Source organism: Zingiber officinale, chromosome 6B, assembly GCF_018446385.1.
Source record: "Zingiber officinale cultivar Zhangliang chromosome 6B, Zo_v1.1, whole genome shotgun sequence".
Classification (NCBI taxonomy): domain Eukaryota; kingdom Viridiplantae; phylum Streptophyta; class Magnoliopsida; order Zingiberales; family Zingiberaceae; genus Zingiber; species Zingiber officinale.
In genome coordinates, this window is record NC_055996.1 from 134,652,532 (window position 1) to 134,669,906 (window position 17,375).

The following is a 17,375-nucleotide window of genomic DNA, read 5'->3' on the forward strand; positions in this document are numbered from 1 at the left end:
CGCGGCGGAGGAGAGATTGTTTTTGTTTTTTCCTCCTCCTCCTCCTCCTCCTTCTTCTTCTTCTTCTTTCAAACAGGTAAAGGAAAGTGCTGCAAAATCTAAACTCGAGAGTAAAGAAGCATACATAGAAAGCAACCACCACTCCAGCCACGTAATCGGAGGGCAGTTTAATGGAGGCACTAAAGGATCTAGGAAGGGGGAAACCAAATGGAGGAGTTGGAGGAGATGCGGTGTGGTTGGACGGAGAAGCAAGTTCGTCGTGTCTTGATCCTGATCGGGAAAGGATCTAGGAAGGGGGAAGAGGGAGATGAGGCTGAGAGAGATGGTCGGAGGTTTAGGTTTAGGATGAGAGAGATGTCTCGGTTTAGTTTTACGCGAGAGAGATGGTCGCGCGGAGGAAGGGGCGGGATAAAGATTTAGGTTTGGAGGGAAAACACTTAGGCAGATTTTGGCTTGTGGGGAAAATTAAAATATTTTATTTGGGTTCATTAACATCGGATTTTAAAAACCGATGTTAAAATCGATGTCTATTAAAGAAAAAAAGAGCGCTCATAGACATCGCCTAAAAAACCGATGTCTATGAGCTAAAATCTGCGCTCATAGACACCAATTTTTAGAAAAACCGGTGTAAAATACTCAAAGACATCGGTTTTAGCCTAAAACCATTGTTGTTCCACTGATGTCTATGAGCGATTTTGTTGTAGTGGGTTTTCGTCCCTCGGAACCACCGCGCGCTTCCTTCTCGTCCGCCGATGTACTCTTCCGCAGCGCCTCGTCCCTCGAACGCACCGCGTGCCGTCCTTCTCGCTGGCTGCGCCTTCCGCTCGACTACCTGTTCTCCTAAGCTCCTGCACACTTAGACACTAGGTTAGAAACAAACAGGACCTAACTTAACTTGTTGATCACACCAAAATAACCTTGGGGTTCCAACAAAAATATAAGGGAAAAACTAACCTGTCGGCTAGCTGAAGCTCCAAGTCAATCCCTCGACTCCCGAATACCCATGGAGCGAGGGGAGAAGATAATATGTTCGTCAGGATCCTCCAGGACTTTGATAATGGCAGAGAACCTTCTGACGTCGTCCATCTTCACGTTCCAAACACAGGTGGAGAAGATTCACACAGACGCCGCTAAATTGATCTTGCCCGGAATCTAAGTCAGACGGATCGTCGGATGAGGTGGATGGAATGTTGATCGAATCGTGATGTCCCGAAAAGGGGGGGTATGCTGAGATGGTTTTTATGTTGACCATGTAACGACCCGACCCATTTGTCGGCCTATTTGACGACCCTCGGGTTGTCGACCGTCGACCGTCAGCCGTGCCGTTACTCACTAGGACTTTCCACCCCTGGCCAGTGGATTTTTGCCTCCCCCAGGATTCGAACTCTAGACCTCCAAGCTTAAGTACTAGAGTTTATGAATCCTGGTAGCCAAGTGAGCGGAAGTCCTAGTGAGTAACGACACGGCCGACGGTCGACGGTCGACGACCCGAGGGTCACCAAATGGGCCGCCAAATGGGTCGGGTCGTTACAATAAAAAGGCGCCTTTTTATTGTAACGACCCGACCCTTTGGCCTCTTGGGCGGCCCTTGCGGCGGCCCACTGGCGACCCTTATGTCGTCGGTCCATTTGGCGACCTCTCATGTCGTCGACCGACGACCCTTTGGTCGTGCCGTTACTCACTAGGACTTTCCACCCCTGGCCAGTGGATTTTTGTCTCCTCCAGGATTCGACCTCTAGACTGCCAGGCTTAAGTACTAGAGTTTATGAATCCTGGTAGCCAAGTGAGCGCCTATGTTAAATGAGAAAAGTATCACCTATGTTTAGAACCAGCAAAATTTAGCTCTTTTAATTCTAAGCATACCGTATTAGTTTTCATTTGCTTTCCTTATGAGTTTATTGAGCATGATTAGCTTTATTTCTAGCATGCAGATTTATTCTTGTATATCATGAGTATGCAGATTATTTTAGTGCTTTGCTATTAGATGAGCATGTGTAGCTTTTCTTTTTAGCATTTCAGTTTTAGCATCCTTTGTATCTTATGGACTTTCGAGTTTTTGTGAGATAGTTTAGTACTTACTAAGCATTTCGCTTATAGATTTATTTTCCTCCTACTGCAGATAAAGGAAAAGCTAAAGTATAAAGAGGAAGGCGACAAGGAGGATGCGTGATGGATGTGTGTGATGTTTGGATCTATGGAAGCTTGGGACCTGCTAAAGGATTTAAATGGGATTCTTGCTAAGAAGTTGTTTAGAGTCCTTCTTTAATGTTATTAGAGAAGTTGAGATTGTTAAAGAGTTGTTTCCTTTTTCTTATGTTGCTAATTGAGTCTATTCCGCATTGTTAGTTTGGTTGTTTCCCACTGTTGGAGCTTTATTCATTTGCTGTTGCTAGAATAGGTTTTTTTTAAGTTGTTGTGTCTTATTACTGCGTGGTTGTGAAGTATATATACCAACCGCATGTGGCTGATGGTTTATTTTGCATGTATTGATAATTATTGCCACCGGTACAGGGGAGACTCTGCCGAAATTTTTCGGTAGAGACTCCTCGTGGTTTCGATCATACCGGTTAAGTAGAGTTAGTAGTTAAGTAACGGTCACCCTTAGAGAGTAGTAATAGTAAGAAGGGTGGTCGTTACAATTGGTATCAGAGCAGTTCCCATTCTCCAGCATCACACACACATCAGCATCAACCTTGTCATCTTCAAGTAAGAAAGTATTTAAGTTTTTCCTTTTATGCTTTCTTTATTATTTGCAGTAGAGAGTAATTGCTTATATGCGCTTTAGTAAGATAGAAGTTTTTTTTTTCTTTATTCATACATATGTTCATTTAGAAAGGATAGAGAAGGTATCAAGCCTTTTTCTTTGCATAATTAGATGACAAGAAGAGGGCGTCCCCGTACTGCTCGTACTGAGGACCAGGATCAGGAGAACGAAGGCCCAGGCTCAATTGAGCCCAATCTCTCTGAAGTCGTTGCTCAACTCCAGAAACAAGTAGCAGAGCAGCAGCAAGTCATTGCCAATCTTATGGCAAATCAACAATCAGTTCCTCCCCCTCCCCCAGTTGTCACTGCGGAGACTCCAGTGGTAACTGAGGTTCCACCAGCTGCCCAGAGAGTCGTTACCTCAGAGACAAGAAGCTTACCTCATACAGTGGCTGAAATTGAATCCAGAGAGCTTCTCAGACACGACTGAGCCCTGGGATGCCCAGGCTTGGTTCAAAACACTGGAGAGCACAATGAAGCTTCTTGACTGGCCAGAAGTCGAGAAGGTCAAGTGCGCCTCTTTCTGCTTGTCGGGAGATGCTCGTATGTGATGGGAGAGGATAAAGACCAAGAGGGCAGCCAATCAGATGAGCTGGGCTGATTTTCAGTCAGAGTTTTATGAAGAGTTCTTCCACCTATAGATCACCAACAAGCACTATGAGGAATTTATAGAGTTCAAACAAGGTGACCTGTCAGTGGAAGAAGCAGCCAAGAAGTTCAACAGACTAGCTCGTCTCTGCCCAGAACTGGTAAGTACAGAGAAGGAGCGAGTCAGACTGATGCTCAGAATGCTGAGACCACAGATAGCACTGAATGTGAGCAGTGGAGCTCACCGGCCCCAGACTGGTGAAGAGTTAATCAGTAGGGCATTAATTGCTGAGCACTACCTGAACGACATCAAAGCACAACGAGCGCAACACAAGCCAGTGAAGATAGAGGACAAGACAGTGAGGAGCCAGAAATCCCAGTCAAGTAAATAGAACTGGAAAGGCAAGGGTAGTAAAAGAAAGTAGTGGAACTCAGGAAGTAACCAGAAGGGAGGACCAGCAAACAAGCAGACCAAGTTCCCTCTCTGTCCCAAATGTGGGAGAACACATCCAGGAGCCTGTCTTTTGGGTAAGACTGGATGTTATTCCTGTGGTTAGGAAGGACACATGGCTAAAGAATGTCCTAACAAGCTCAAAGCACCTTAGCCACAGCCAGTGCAATATGGAGGCAAGCCTGCATAGTTATATCACCTGGAAGCAACACTAGAGGGACCCTATATCAGTCAGGGAAGGTTGGAAGCTCCACCAGTTCCATCCTTTGATAGTGCCAGAGTATTCTCCCTCACCAAAGAGGAAGCTGCTAGTGCCTCCACGGTCATAATAGGTCAAGTAGTTATTTTTCAGCATTTAGCTACTGTACTATTTGATACTGGGGTGACCCATTCTTTCGTATCAGTACTCTTTGCCAGTAAATTACAGGTGCCTACAGAGAGTATGAACTCCAAGTTCTTGATGACCCTACCTTCTGGGGAAGTCATGGAGTCCAATCAGTGGCTTCGAGCTGTACCGGTCAGAATTGCAGACCGAGAACTATATGTTAGCCTGGTAGTCCTCTCCATGCAAGATTTCGGTATCATTTTGGGTATGGATTTTCTCAGCAAGTATAGTGCTTCAGTAGACTGCCGCAGAAGGAAAGTAATCTTCAGTCTAGAGGGTGAACCACCTTTTGAATTCACGGGAGTGCCAAGGAAGAAGACCCAGAAACTTCTCTCTTCTCTGGCAGCTCACCAGATGTTAACTAAAGGGTGTGCTGGTTTTCTTGCATACATAGTAAATGCAGAAGAACAGAAAGGACTCAAGCGGGAGGATGTTCGGGTAGTATGCGAGTATCCAGAAGTATTTCCAGAAGAGCTACCTGGACTGCCTCCCAATAGAGAAGTGGAGTTTGAGATTGAATTGGTTCCTGGTACCAGTCCAATTTCAAAAGCTCCGTATCGCATGTCTCCAGCAGAGCTGAAAGAGTTGCAAGAGCAACTTCAGGAGCTACTTGACAAAGGCTTCATCCGCCCTAGTCACTCACCTTGGGGAGCTCCTGTGTTGTTTGTCAAGAAGAAGGACGGATCTATGCGGATGTGCATAGATTATAGAGCTCTGAATCAAGTGACAATCAAGAACAAGTACCCCCTTCCCAGGATCGACGACTTATTTGATCAGTTGAGAGGGGCAACAGTATTCTCAAAGATAGACCTGCGCTCTGGGTACCATCAGCTGAAAGTGAAAGAAAGGGATATACCCAGAACGACTTTCATGACAAGATACGGACACTATGAATTTGTAGTCATGCCTTTTGGTGTGACTAATGCACCAGCGGTCTTCATGGACTTGATGAACAGGGTGTTCAGAGAATACCTTGACAAATTTGTCCTCGTATTCATCGACGACATTCTAGTCTATTCAAGGACCCCAGAGGAGCATGTCACGCACTTGAGAATAGTACTGTAGACCCTACATCAGAAACAGCTTTATGCTAAATTCTCAAAGTGTGAATTCTGGTTAAATCAGGTGGCGTTTCTAGGTCACATCGTTTCTAAAGAAGGTATCCGAGTGGATCCTGCTAAGATAGAAGCAGTCAACGATTGGCATAGGCCCAAGAACGTCAGGGAGATCAGAAGTTTTCTTGGTTTAGCGGGATATTACAGAAAATTTGTAGAGGACTTTTCCAGAATAGCCTCTCCACTTACAGCCCTGACCAGAAAGAACAAAAAGTTTGAGTGGTCAGACAAATGTGAGCAGAGTTTCCAAGAGCTGAAGAAGAGACTGACCAGTGCTCCCATTTTGACTGTTCCAGCTAGTGACAAGAGTTTTGACATCTACAGTGATGCCTCCAAGATGGGTCTAGGAGCTGTTCTCATGCAAGAAGGAAAAGTTATAGCTTATGCTTCCAGACAATTCAAAGATTATGAGAAGAATTACCCCACTCATGATCTTGAGCTGGCAGTTGTGGTCTTTGCACTGAAACTCTGACGACATTACTTGTATGGAGTCCAATGCAGAATCTTCACAGACCATCAGAGTTTAAAGTATTTCTTCACCCAGAAAGATTTAAACATGAGACAGCGTAGGTGGCTGGAGTTGGTCAAAGACTATGACTGTGAAATCCTCTACCACCCAGGTAAAGCTAACAAAGTGACAGATGCACTAAGCAGAAAGTCCAGTGCATTCCTGATGTCCTTATCATCATTAGTCCTGCCACTGCAGAAAGAGTTGTCAGACTTTGGAGTTGAAATTATTTATGGGCAAATCTCTACATTGACCTTAGAGTCAACCCTGCTTGAGGATATATAGAGAAAGCAAAGTGAAGATCCAGATATCCAAAAAATCAAGCAAGGGATACAAGAAGAAGACAATTCGGAGTTTCGAGTATCAGACAGTGGAATTCTTTATCAGGGGAGTCGCCTTTGTGTTCCCAATGATAAAGAGTTGAGAAAGAAAATTTTAGAAGAAGCCCATAGTACCCCTTACTACATGCATTCTGGTTCCACCAAGATGTACCAAGACCTGAAACAGAGGTTCTGGTGGTCTGGACTCAAAAGAGACGTTGCTAAATATGTCAGTACCTGCCTGACATGCTAGAGAGTCAAAGCAGAACACCAGAGACCAGGAGGAATGTTACAACCTCTTCCGATACCAGAGTGGAAGTGGGAAGACATATCCATGGACTTCATAACAGGTCTTCCAAGAACTACAAATGGATATGATGCAATATGGGTAATAGTGGACAGACTGACCAAGTCTGCCCATTTCCTAGCCATCAAGGTGTCCTATTCTATAGAGTAGTTGGCACAACTGTACGTCAAGGAAGTGATCAGACTTCATGGAGTTCCTAAATCTATTGTTTCTGATAGAGATGGGCGCTTCACCTCTCATTTTTGGGAGTGTGTTCAGAATGCACTAGGCACCAAACTCAAGTTCAACACAGCCTTCCATCCTCAGACTGATGGACAAACAGAGCGAGTAAATAAGATTTTAGAAGATATGCTCAGGGCTTGTGCGCTAGATTTCAAGGGAAGTTGGTGCAAGTATCTGTGCTTAGCTGAGTTTGCCTACAACAATAGTTATCAGGCCACTATCAAGATGTCACCTTACGAGGCACTGTATGGCAAGAAGTGCAGATCACCCATTTGTTGTCAAGAAGCAGGTGAAAGGAAATAAATGGAAGTAGAGCTGGGCATTCAGACAGAGCTGATAGATGAGACTACTCAGGCTATCTAGAAGATCAGACAGAGAATTGAGACTGCCCAGAGTAGACACACGCCGTAGGCCACTTGAGTTTCAAGTAGGGGATTCAGTTTTTCTCAAAGTCGCTCCTATGAAGGGAGTGATGAGATTTGGCAAAAAGGGCAAGTTAAGTCCTCGCTATGTAGGGCCCTACCCGATTAAAGAGATGATGGGGAAGGTAGCTTACAAGCTGGACTTACCACAAGACATGTCAGCCATACACAATGTATTTCATGTCTCTATGCTAAAGAAGTGCATTCACGATCTTAGCCAAGTGATTCAGCCTCAAATAGTGCAGATCCAAGAGGATCTTAGCTACGAGAGCAGACCTACACAGATAGTGGACAGAGCAGTTAAGAGACTAAGAAACAAAGAAGTGCCACTAGTGAAGGTCATCTGGCAGAACTAGAAGCACGAGGAAGTCACTTGGGAGCGTGAGGACAGTATGAGACAGAAATATCCAGAATTATTATAAGTTCGAGGATGAACTTTTTATAAGGTATGGGGGATTGTAACGACCCAATTTTCCCTATTTCAAGTTCTAAAAGTCCTTATTAATACTTAGAAATGCTATAGAAATATTCTAGAGATTTTTAGAAATTTTTAGAGTATTTTTACGCAATTTTTGGAAGTCGTTTGATTTTTTTACAAAACGAAAGAAGTTTTGACAAAAATAATGTTCAAGCTGAGATTCGAACCGGAGACCTCGGACCAAACCAAACCTTAACCGAATCTAGCTAGCCAACTATTCCGCAAGTGTTTCGTGAACAATTAGAGAGTGGAATAAATTTAAGTAGTAATAGATGATAGAAATACTGAGAGTTATAAAAGGGATAAGTTAGGGGAAATTTGGAGATATTATTTTCCCTAAACCTAATTCCCCTCCCCTTCTCCCTCGCGATGGCGGTCTACTCTCTCGGGCGAAAAGGGGCGACGACGCTAGGGCTTCACTTCGACGGCCGGCGAAAGGCTTTTTCCGGCCGGTCTTCACCCGTACGTGACCACCTCGACGAGGGGAGCTCGGAAACACAAAGAAGCCGCCGAGATTTGAAGCTTCTCCGAACCCTAGAACCTTCCTCTTCCGGTTGTAAGTCCCAAAAGCAAAGGTAAGTACTACTCACCTGTGGTAGGAGTTGCTCCGAACTTAGGGTTTTCGTTTCCTTGCTTTCGAATTTTGTTGTGCCGAGTAGAATTATATGCTAGAGCTTTTCCTTCCTTGCTCTGTTTGTCAAGACGAATAGCCATACCTATTGGCATGAGAATTTTGAGTTTTGTTATTGACATGCTTCTATTGTGATAATCCGAACAACCCTCTAATTCTAGCACGTAGTTCATGTTTTAAGCATGCCTTTAGCACTTCAGTGTTGTATCCTTGTATATCTACCTACTGTCCATAAATTCCTGCAAGTTTGTCTTTCTTTTGGGCCATGCAGATGGGCATAAACAACCCTTGATCTTTAGCATTTCAATATTAGGTAATCCTGGTTAATTAATAGGCATGATCAGCAGGTTATCTAAGTGGCAATATTAGTTTTTGGTACTATTCTTGAATACGAACAGCCCTATTTCTTTCCAGCATTACAATTCTGAATTCTTTGCTTATTTTGGTTAGCATGAACAGCCATATTATAAGGATTTGGGATTTGTTTGTTTTGCTACCTTATCTAGCATCCCAGTATTTAGCTCCTTGCAGTTTTGTAATATTCCTATAGTACTGTAAGCATGAATAGCATTTTCCTTGTTACTCAAAGGGCAAGGACAACCCTTTATTTAGTTAGAATGAGTTTAGCATTTTCCTTGCTACTCAAAAAGGCAAGAACGGCCTTTATTTAAAGTATGTAGTGTTAGTTTCTTGGTTTTCTTGAAAATGAACAGCTATTAAGCTTATCTTGTAGTTTGATTGGCTTTGCTTTATTTTTTTATAGCATGCTCAGTTAGTGGCAATTCTCTACTTGTTAGATATACTTACAGTGTTCTAGTAAGCTCTATTAGGAGATTATGAGAAGTTATGAGTAGAGAAAAGACCAAGGTCTAGTTAGAAAAGAAAACAAGAAATTTAAAGTAAGAGGCTAGTACCCGACTTCCAAGGTTGTTGTTAAACAAATCCAGGTGACCAATTCCAAGGTCTTGGCCCTGGTAAGACCAAGGTCATTACCCTCATAAGACTGGAGGCTCGCTACCTCAGTCTCTATTAGAGAGCGCGCATTTGGTACTAAGCCTGGGCCCAAGAAAGAGAAGAAGAAGAAAGTTAAATATTAATTTCAAGTAAAAGGCTATAAGTAAATGAGACAAGTATCACCTATGTTTAGAACCAGCAAAGTTTAGTTCTTTTAATTCTAAGCATACCGTATTAGTTTTCATTTGCTTTCCTTATGAGTTTATTGAGCATGATTAGCTTTATTTCTAGCATGCAGATTTATTCTTGTATATCATGAGTATGCAGATTATTTTAGTGCTTTGCTATTAGATGAGCATGTGTAGCTTTTCTTTTTAGCATTTCAGTTTTAGCATCCTTTGTATCTTATGCACTTTCGAGTTTTTGTGAGATAGTTTAGTACTTACTAAGCATTTCACTTATAGATTTATTTTCCTCCTACTGCAGATAAAGGAAAAGCTAAAGTATAAAGAGGAAGGCGACAAGGAGGATGCGTGATGGATGTGTGTGATGTTTGGATCTATGGATGCTTGGGACCTTGCTAAAGGATTTAAATGAGATTCTTGCTAAGAAGTTGTTTAGAGTCCTTCTTTAATATTATTAGAGAAGTTGAGATTGTTAAAGAGTTGTTTCCTTTTTCTTATGTTGCCAATTGAGTCTATTCCGCATTGTTAGTTTGGTTGTTTCCCACTGTTGGAGCTTTATTCATTTGCTGTTGCTAGAATAGTTTTTTTTAAGTTGTTGTGTCTTATTACTGCGTAGTTGTGAAGTATATATACCAGCCACATGTGGCTAATGATTTATTTTGCATGTATTGATAATTATTGTCACTGGTACAGGGGAGACTCTGCCGAAATTTTTCGGTAGAGACTCCTCGTGGTTTCGATCATACCGGTTAAGTAGAGTTAGTAGTTAAGTAACGGTCACCCTTAGAGAGTAGTAGTAGTAAGAAGGGTGATCGTTACAGACCAAGTCGTCAGAAGTCCTCTGGTCAATGCTACCTGTAGCCAACGACCGGGTAGCCCTGGTCCTTGGTACCCCGATGCTCGAGGCAGATCCAACAAATATATAAGTAACAGACTAAGACATAAAATAATGAAATGCGTATAAAATATGAACGAAGAGCGTACCCTGGCCTAGGGGGCACCCTCGGGTGGATCGATGAGCTGGTCGGGACGTTGGTCAAGTTGTCGTGACCCGGAAGAGTAGATAACTCTGAACAAGCTAGAGAGCTGGATTTGACGACGTGGAGATGGATGCGATGGCATGAAATCAGATGCGACCTCGACACGTAGGTCGGAATATAACATCGGCACGCAAGTCGGGATATGGTAGCGGCACACAGGCCGGAACACAACAACACATAGGTCGGAGCATAACAAGGTGGTAGAACCGAATGGCAATAGATACGAGGGTTAGGAAGTGGAAGACGGTTTTGATCGACGAGGTCAAGCGGTTGGCGATAGATACGAGGGCTAGGAAGCGGAAGACGGGTTTGATCGGCGAGGTCAAGCGGAATGCTAGATTGTTGGATCAAATATCGGGTTGCGCTGAACACGGACCAGTGTTTACTCTGAAGGTAGGGATGTCGCCAGGTTAGATTCGACGATGGGGTGTTGATCAGTCGGCTCCGGCCAAGGGAGCGCTTACAGTAGCTCCGGCAGTAGTTTCGACGGCTAGGGCTGCGAGGAAAAAAGGGGAAGTGCGGCGGGCTGTGACACTAAAGTGAGGGCAACGACGTTGGGGATAACAGTGTTGGCGCGGGTCACAATGTGAGTGAAGGGAAGGCGGGCAACTTGCGCCCCCTTCTGCACCTATGCCACAAGCGGCATGATAGTGAGGAGGAAGAAGAAGAGGATCTCACGGCAACAGCGGTGCATGCACATGGAGAAGCTATGCTGACGGCGTGAGTCCAACGTCGTTGGCGTCGAGAAGGAGAGCGATGACACAAGCCGGCCATGGCTGCACCCGGTCGGAGGCGACAAGGCCTTCGGTGTGACTAAAAGAGACGTACGTCTCTTGCGGTGGCGTGCGTCCTTGGTATAGGGGCATTGCGTGAAGAGAAGAGGGTGAGAGAGAGAGAGAGAGAGAGAGAGAGGAGCGGTGGCTCACCGGCGATGAGGGAGAGGGTGGCAGCATGTATGTGAGGGAGAGAGGCACTCCCCTCGGCGGCGGACCCTCCAAACCAGCCAAAAAGCCCCCTGTCGGCGGCAACATGCGAAGCCCAGAACCCACTTCTGAACAATTTCTCTTCCACCCTTAAAGCCCTACCCAATACAAAGATCCAAATACCCCTCCTCCTAATTTCTCCTCTACCTCTAAGACATATCCATATCAATGATATCTCATGCTGTCTTGTGGTAGGCAATTGAAACAGCATGAGATAGCCTAGTTAAGATAACCTATGGTTCCTTTAGAGTTTGTTGAGTTTACTCAGTAGGCGAACTAGATTATCAATAAAAAAAACACGTTTCTTGCAATTACGACGGATAAATAAAAAGTCGCTTCAAATTAGTTCCGGAGATCATTGCAATTAGAATCAATTGTTTTGGAATGCCCAGGAATTCTCTCTCCGGAGGGCTTCCTCTTCCTCAGGAGTGAAATCATTCTCGATGTTAAACTGCCGGCGAATCTCTTGCGCTTGCTTCCCTTTGATCCTGTCGGCGACGGTTTCAAGGACCAAATCCACAAGTTCTTCGATGTCCAGGTAGTTTGCAGCCTGTTTTCATCGATGAGTGATAGAAAACAAAAAAAAAAACCGTCTTTAATTAGATATCTTCAAATAACAGAATAATCATGAAAAGGGGAAAAAGGAAATGCTTCTTCTTCAGTACGTACAATGACAATATCGAAGAGGGAGGAATTGTTGAGCTTTACGAACTCGTTGTCCCAGGCCCTGAGCGCCGGGTCCGAGACGGGCTTCGATGAGATGGAGGAGGAAGAGGAGGCGGCGGCGGCGGTGGAGGAGGAGGGCGACAATGGGAAAGAATTGACGGCGGCGTGCTTCCGGCAGTACTCGATGACCTGGATCAGCACCTTGGAGCTGACCGATGGGAGGGGGATGACGTCGTCGGCGTCGGCGACGATGTCCTTGATGATCTTCGATTGGAAGGCCACCTCCTCCTCCACCTCGAACTCTGCACCGTCGCTGGAAACGAGCTTGATCATCTTCGCCATTGCCGAAGGAAGGATGTAGAAATTAAGGAAAGGCGAAAAAGGTTACAGGGGACGATCATTAGGGTCGCATGTATATAGGCGAGAATCGATGAGAAATTGGACCGGGTTTTTTTTTAAAAAAAAATCATAGTTGGGTGGATTTGGGATTTAAGTTTTAATCAGATTTATCCGAGTTCGATTGTTTTAGTGATTATATTTAGGGAACATAAGATATTTTTAGTAAAAAATCATATAAAAAATATTTTATAATAAAATTTTGAATACGATAGATACTCTTCTTATTTTAGTTAACTAATATTATTAAAATTAAAGAAAATAGCTAAATAATTAACTGAAATTGTATTTTATTAATAATTGAACTCGTTAATCCGCGCAACTAATTTTGTTTTCTGCCCTAGCCTACAAATAGGCTGCAACCTAAACCCTCTGCATCGCCTTTCTTTCGAACTCACGGTTCATCCTTCCCTCCGCAATGACGAAGATGATTAAGCTCGTTTCCAGCGACGGAAAAGAGATCGAGGTGGAGGAGGAGGTGGCCATCCAATCGAAGGTCATCGAGGGCATGCTCGGCGACTTTGACGGCGTCATCCCGCTCGCCCCCGTCCACTCCAAGGTGTTGCGCCAGATCCTCGAGTACTGCCGGAAGCACGCCGCCGCCAATTCTTCTCCCTCGTCCTCTGCCGTCGCCGCCGCTGCCTCCTCCTCCGCCTCCTCCATCTCCGCCGCCTCCTCCTCCGACAACTCCTTCTCCTCTTATTGCATCTCATCGAAGCCCGTCTCAGACCCCGCGCTCAGTGCTTGGGATAAAGAGTTCGTCAAGCTCGACCCATCCTCCCTCTACGATCTCTTCATTGTACGTACCGAAGAAGAAAGCCTTTTCTTTTCCGCTTTTCATGATTATTCTTCTGTTATTTGAAGATATCTAATTAATTAAATACGTCTTTTTGTTTGTTTGCTTGTTTTGGTTTTGTGTCACGGATCGATCGAACAGGCTGCAAACTACCTGGACGTTAAAGGATTGGTCGATTTTATCGCTGAAACCGTCGCCGACATGATCAAAGGGAAGGAACCGGAAGAGATCCGCCGGTTGTTAGACATCGATAATGATTTCACTCCTGAAGAAGAAGAAGCCGTCCGCAGCAAGAACGCCTGGGCATTCCAATAATTGCTATGATCTCCGGAACAGAACAAATTTGAAGCGACTTTTTAATTATCCGCCTTAATTACATTCTATTTTATTTACTGTTTTTATCTTGTCCCTTTGTAAATAAATATTCTCCATGATGTTCAATTGTTTGCGTTGATAAAATTTTAAGCAAATATCAGTACTGAAAGGAAAAAAAAGATCATATATATTTCTGTTGTTGCCATCGCAAACTCTATGTAATGCAAGATCATATATATTATCCAAGATGTTTAGATCCCCAATTAAAACATTTTTTGTTTTACCTAAATCTTACTAATCACATGGTTAAAAAGCACTTAAAATAAACAAAAAAAATTCATGAAAACAATAATCATTAGTAAATAATCACATGGTCAACATCATCTTCAAGAGGACGTTCGACCAACTTCAGATCGACAGGGCTGAGCTGCTGCTTATGACAACACCCCTATTCGGATTCACTGGTAACGAGGTTCAGCCGGTCGGCCAGATGAAATTAGCCATTTCGCTCGGTGAAGAGCCGCTCAGAAGGGCGCGGACCACTAACTTCATCGTAGTGGGCGCGCCCGCGGTGTACAACGTCATTTTGGGCCGACCAGCCCTCAGTGAATTCCGGGCTGTCGTCTCAACATTCTACCATATGATCAAGTTCCCTGTCGAGGACCAAGTGGGAGAGATCATAGGCGATCAGTTGGCAGCGCGGCGCTGCTATGTGGAAATGGTCCGAGCCGAGTCGAGGTCCGCTCGGAAGACCCCCGGATCGAGGTAAATGCTATAACTGAAAGGCCTCCCACCTTAGTTTATGAAGAAAAAGAAGAAGTGCAGATACGGGATGGTCGACCGGAGGCCACCACCTTCGTTGCATCCGACCTGGAAGCCAGCCCGAAGGAGGAGCTGATCAGATGCCTACAGCGTAACAATGACGTCTTCGAATGGTCAACACACGAGTTACCAGGCATCTCGCCGAGCGTCGCACAGCACAAGCTTCATGTCCAACCGGACGCTCGACTCGTAAAGCAGAGGAAGAGGGACTTCAGCGCGGAGTAGAATGTCATCATCCGAACGGAAGTCGAGAAGCTTCTGGAAGCCGGCCATATATGGGAAGTGCAATTCCCGAGCTGGCTCGCAAATGTGGTGCTGGTCTCCAAGCCGGGTAATAAGTGGAGAGTTTGCATCGACTTCCGAGATCTGAACAAGGCATGCTCGAAGGATTTTTACCCTTTGCCCCGGATTAATCAAATGGTGGATTCGACGGCGGGGTGCGAGCTGATATGCATGCTGGATGCATATCAGGGATACCATCAAGTGTCGCTCGCCCGTGATGATCAGGAGAAAGTAAGCTTTATAACTGTGGACGGAACTTACTGCTACAACGTGATGTCGTTCGGATTGAAGAACACAGGTGTTGCATACCAGCGGCTCATAAACAAAGTGTTCCGGAAGCAGATCGGGTGAAACCTGGAGGTATACGTTGATGACATACTTATTAAATCAATCCGAGCGGTCAACCTTTGTGCAGATATAGAGGAAACCTTCGGGACGCTGAGGACATATGGGGTCAAGCTAAATCCCCAGAAGTGTCTGTTCGGAGCAAAAAGTGGGCGCTTCCTGGGGTACATCGTGACTGAGCGGGGCATAGAGGCAAATCCCAGTAAAGTGAAAGCGCTGCAAGACATGCCGCCTCCCAGAAATCTGAAGGAAGCTCAACGCCTTACGGGACGAATAACCGCGCTGTCCAGATTCATCTCGAAGACCGCCGACCGGAGCTTGCCCTTTTTTAAGATTTTGTGCCAAGCCACTAAATTCCAATGGGACGCAGAGTGTGACAAAGCCTTCGAAGAGCTCAAAGTAAACCTCAATTCCTTACCCATGTTAGCCAAGTCGGTCGCCGGGGAAGCCCTTAGAGTTTACTTGTCCTCGACTGAATATGTCGTCGGGTCGGCTCTTGTGAGGCCGGACGGTGAAGAACAGTCTGTGTACTTCTTAAGCCACATACTAAAGGATGCTGAGTCCCGTTACACTGGTCTCGAGAAGTTAGCCTTTGCGCTGGTGCTCGCCGCACGAAGGCTCCGCCCTTATTTCCTGGCGCACCCGATCGTTGTGATGACGAACAACCCCCTGGGGAGGGTCCTTCTCAATCCAGAGGCGTCCGGTCGGCTAATCAAATGGACCACAAAACTTAGCGAGTTCAACATACGGTATCAACCCCGGACGGCCATTAAGGCACAATCGCTAGCAGACTTTATCACAGAGGTACAAGATCCCGAGCCCGTAGCCACCTGGCAGGTGTACGTGGACAGATCATCCACTCGGCAAGGAAGTGGGATCGGAGTGTTGGATCGAAAGCGCAAAAGGGGGGTGAATAGCGCTTGTGGCTTTCACTGTATCGAATACGTAAAACTATCGAGTTATAAAGCAGCGGAAATAAAAATGCACAAACACACAAAGGACACGAGAGGTTACTTCGTTCGGAGCCTATCTCGACTCCTACTCGAAGGCTCGCGGTCGTTGACCGCTTTCGGTGGGCAACAACTATAAGTTCGAAAATACTACAGATTAAGTACAATAATCAGAAGTTAAAGTATACCGACAACAATTAAAAATAGCGAATTTGGAGTTCCGGGTCGTCGGGATGTTGCTACAGTACTTCGGGGTCGTTGAGTTTGCAGCTTGTCGTAAGAGAATCGCTTAGGAGCAGTTGTTATGAGTTGCTGGTCGAGTGCTGCTTATAAAGGGTGTTCAAGGCGCCTTGAAAGCCATCCAAGGCGCCTCCAGGATGGTCGAGTCACCCGCGTGGATCAAGCCTAAACTAGTCATGACTTATCCCTTCAAAGCGCCTTCTGTGCTCTCCAAGGCGCCTTCAGAGCCCGGTCCAAGGCGCCTCCGGTCAGGAGCAAGGCGCCTCCACTGAGCTGCGCTGGCAGAAGATGGCTCGCACCCGAGGCACCTCCAAGCCCCATGGAGGCGCCTCGGACAATGTACATCCGAGCTTAGCTTGTGTTTTTTGGTACCTGCAAAATGCATTAGTCCAGAGTACTTGCAACACAGAGTTAGTGCACAATAATAATAATGAATTAAAGTTTGACAGTCTTCCGACTGTCCGAGTCTGACTTTAGATTTCCGACCGGAAACCCTAGGTTGACCCGACGCCTACTGTTCCCTCTACGGGGAACGCGTCCTCACCTACTCCACTCAGGAGATTTACTTGTTGCCAGTGCGATCCTCCAGATCGACTAGACTTTTGCTCGGTGCTCGATGCTTCCGGACTTTCTACTGAACTTCCACTTCCCGGCTGGTCCAATCTTTCACCTGGTCCGCGACACTAGGACTTTCCACCTAGGGTTACCCCCCCCTCCCCCAGGACTTTTGCCTGAAGCACTCGACCCACCAAGACTTTCCGCATAGGGTTACCACCCCCTATTGTTAGGACCAAAAGTAGCTAGAGGGGGGGTGAATAGCTCGTCGCGTGCTCGTCGCTTGGCGTTGCTTGTTTCTTCAAGGATATGCAGCGGAAAATGCAGAAACAAATACAACCACGCTAACACTAGGATTTTACTTGGTATCCACCTCCAAAGGAGGTGACTAATCCAAGGATCCACACCACGCACGCACCCTCCACTATGAAACACTCCTTTTCGGTAACTACCGAGGGCGGAGAAGCCCTACAAGACTCTCAGTACAAGAAGAAGAAAGGGTAGTAAAGATTAAGTAAAAGCTTACAAGAAATGCAGTGAAAAACCCTAACCCTAACTTCTTCCTCTTGCAATGGATCCGCCTCTTGACTTGGAAAGCCTCCAAGAACCTTCAAGAACTGGCGATCACGTGCTTGTAGAGAGCTGTGGAGGAGCTG

General features: G+C 45.4%; 2 protein-coding genes across 2 annotated transcripts; one reads left to right on the forward strand and one right to left on the reverse strand.

Annotated features, from left to right (window-relative positions):
• Positions 1-11,722: 11,722 nt before the first annotated feature.
• Positions 11,723-12,374, reverse strand: LOC121991583 (SKP1-like protein 1A). The gene is made up of 2 exons (XM_042545570.1): positions 12,022-12,374; positions 11,723-11,902 (listed from the first exon to the last, which is right to left on the reverse strand). Exons 1-2 carry the CDS (start codon positions 12,358-12,360, stop codon positions 11,723-11,725), a joined length of 519 nt encoding a protein of 172 aa, XP_042401504.1. The 5' UTR covers positions 12,361-12,374.
• A 458-nt stretch (positions 12,375-12,832) lies between these two features.
• Positions 12,833-13,525, forward strand: LOC121991585 (SKP1-like protein 1B). Its single transcript, XM_042545571.1, has 2 exons — positions 12,833-13,213; positions 13,352-13,525. The coding sequence occupies exons 1-2, from the start codon at positions 12,833-12,835 to the stop codon at positions 13,523-13,525; spliced, it is 555 nt and encodes a 184-aa protein (XP_042401505.1).
• The last annotated feature ends 3,850 nt before the right edge of the window (positions 13,526-17,375 follow it).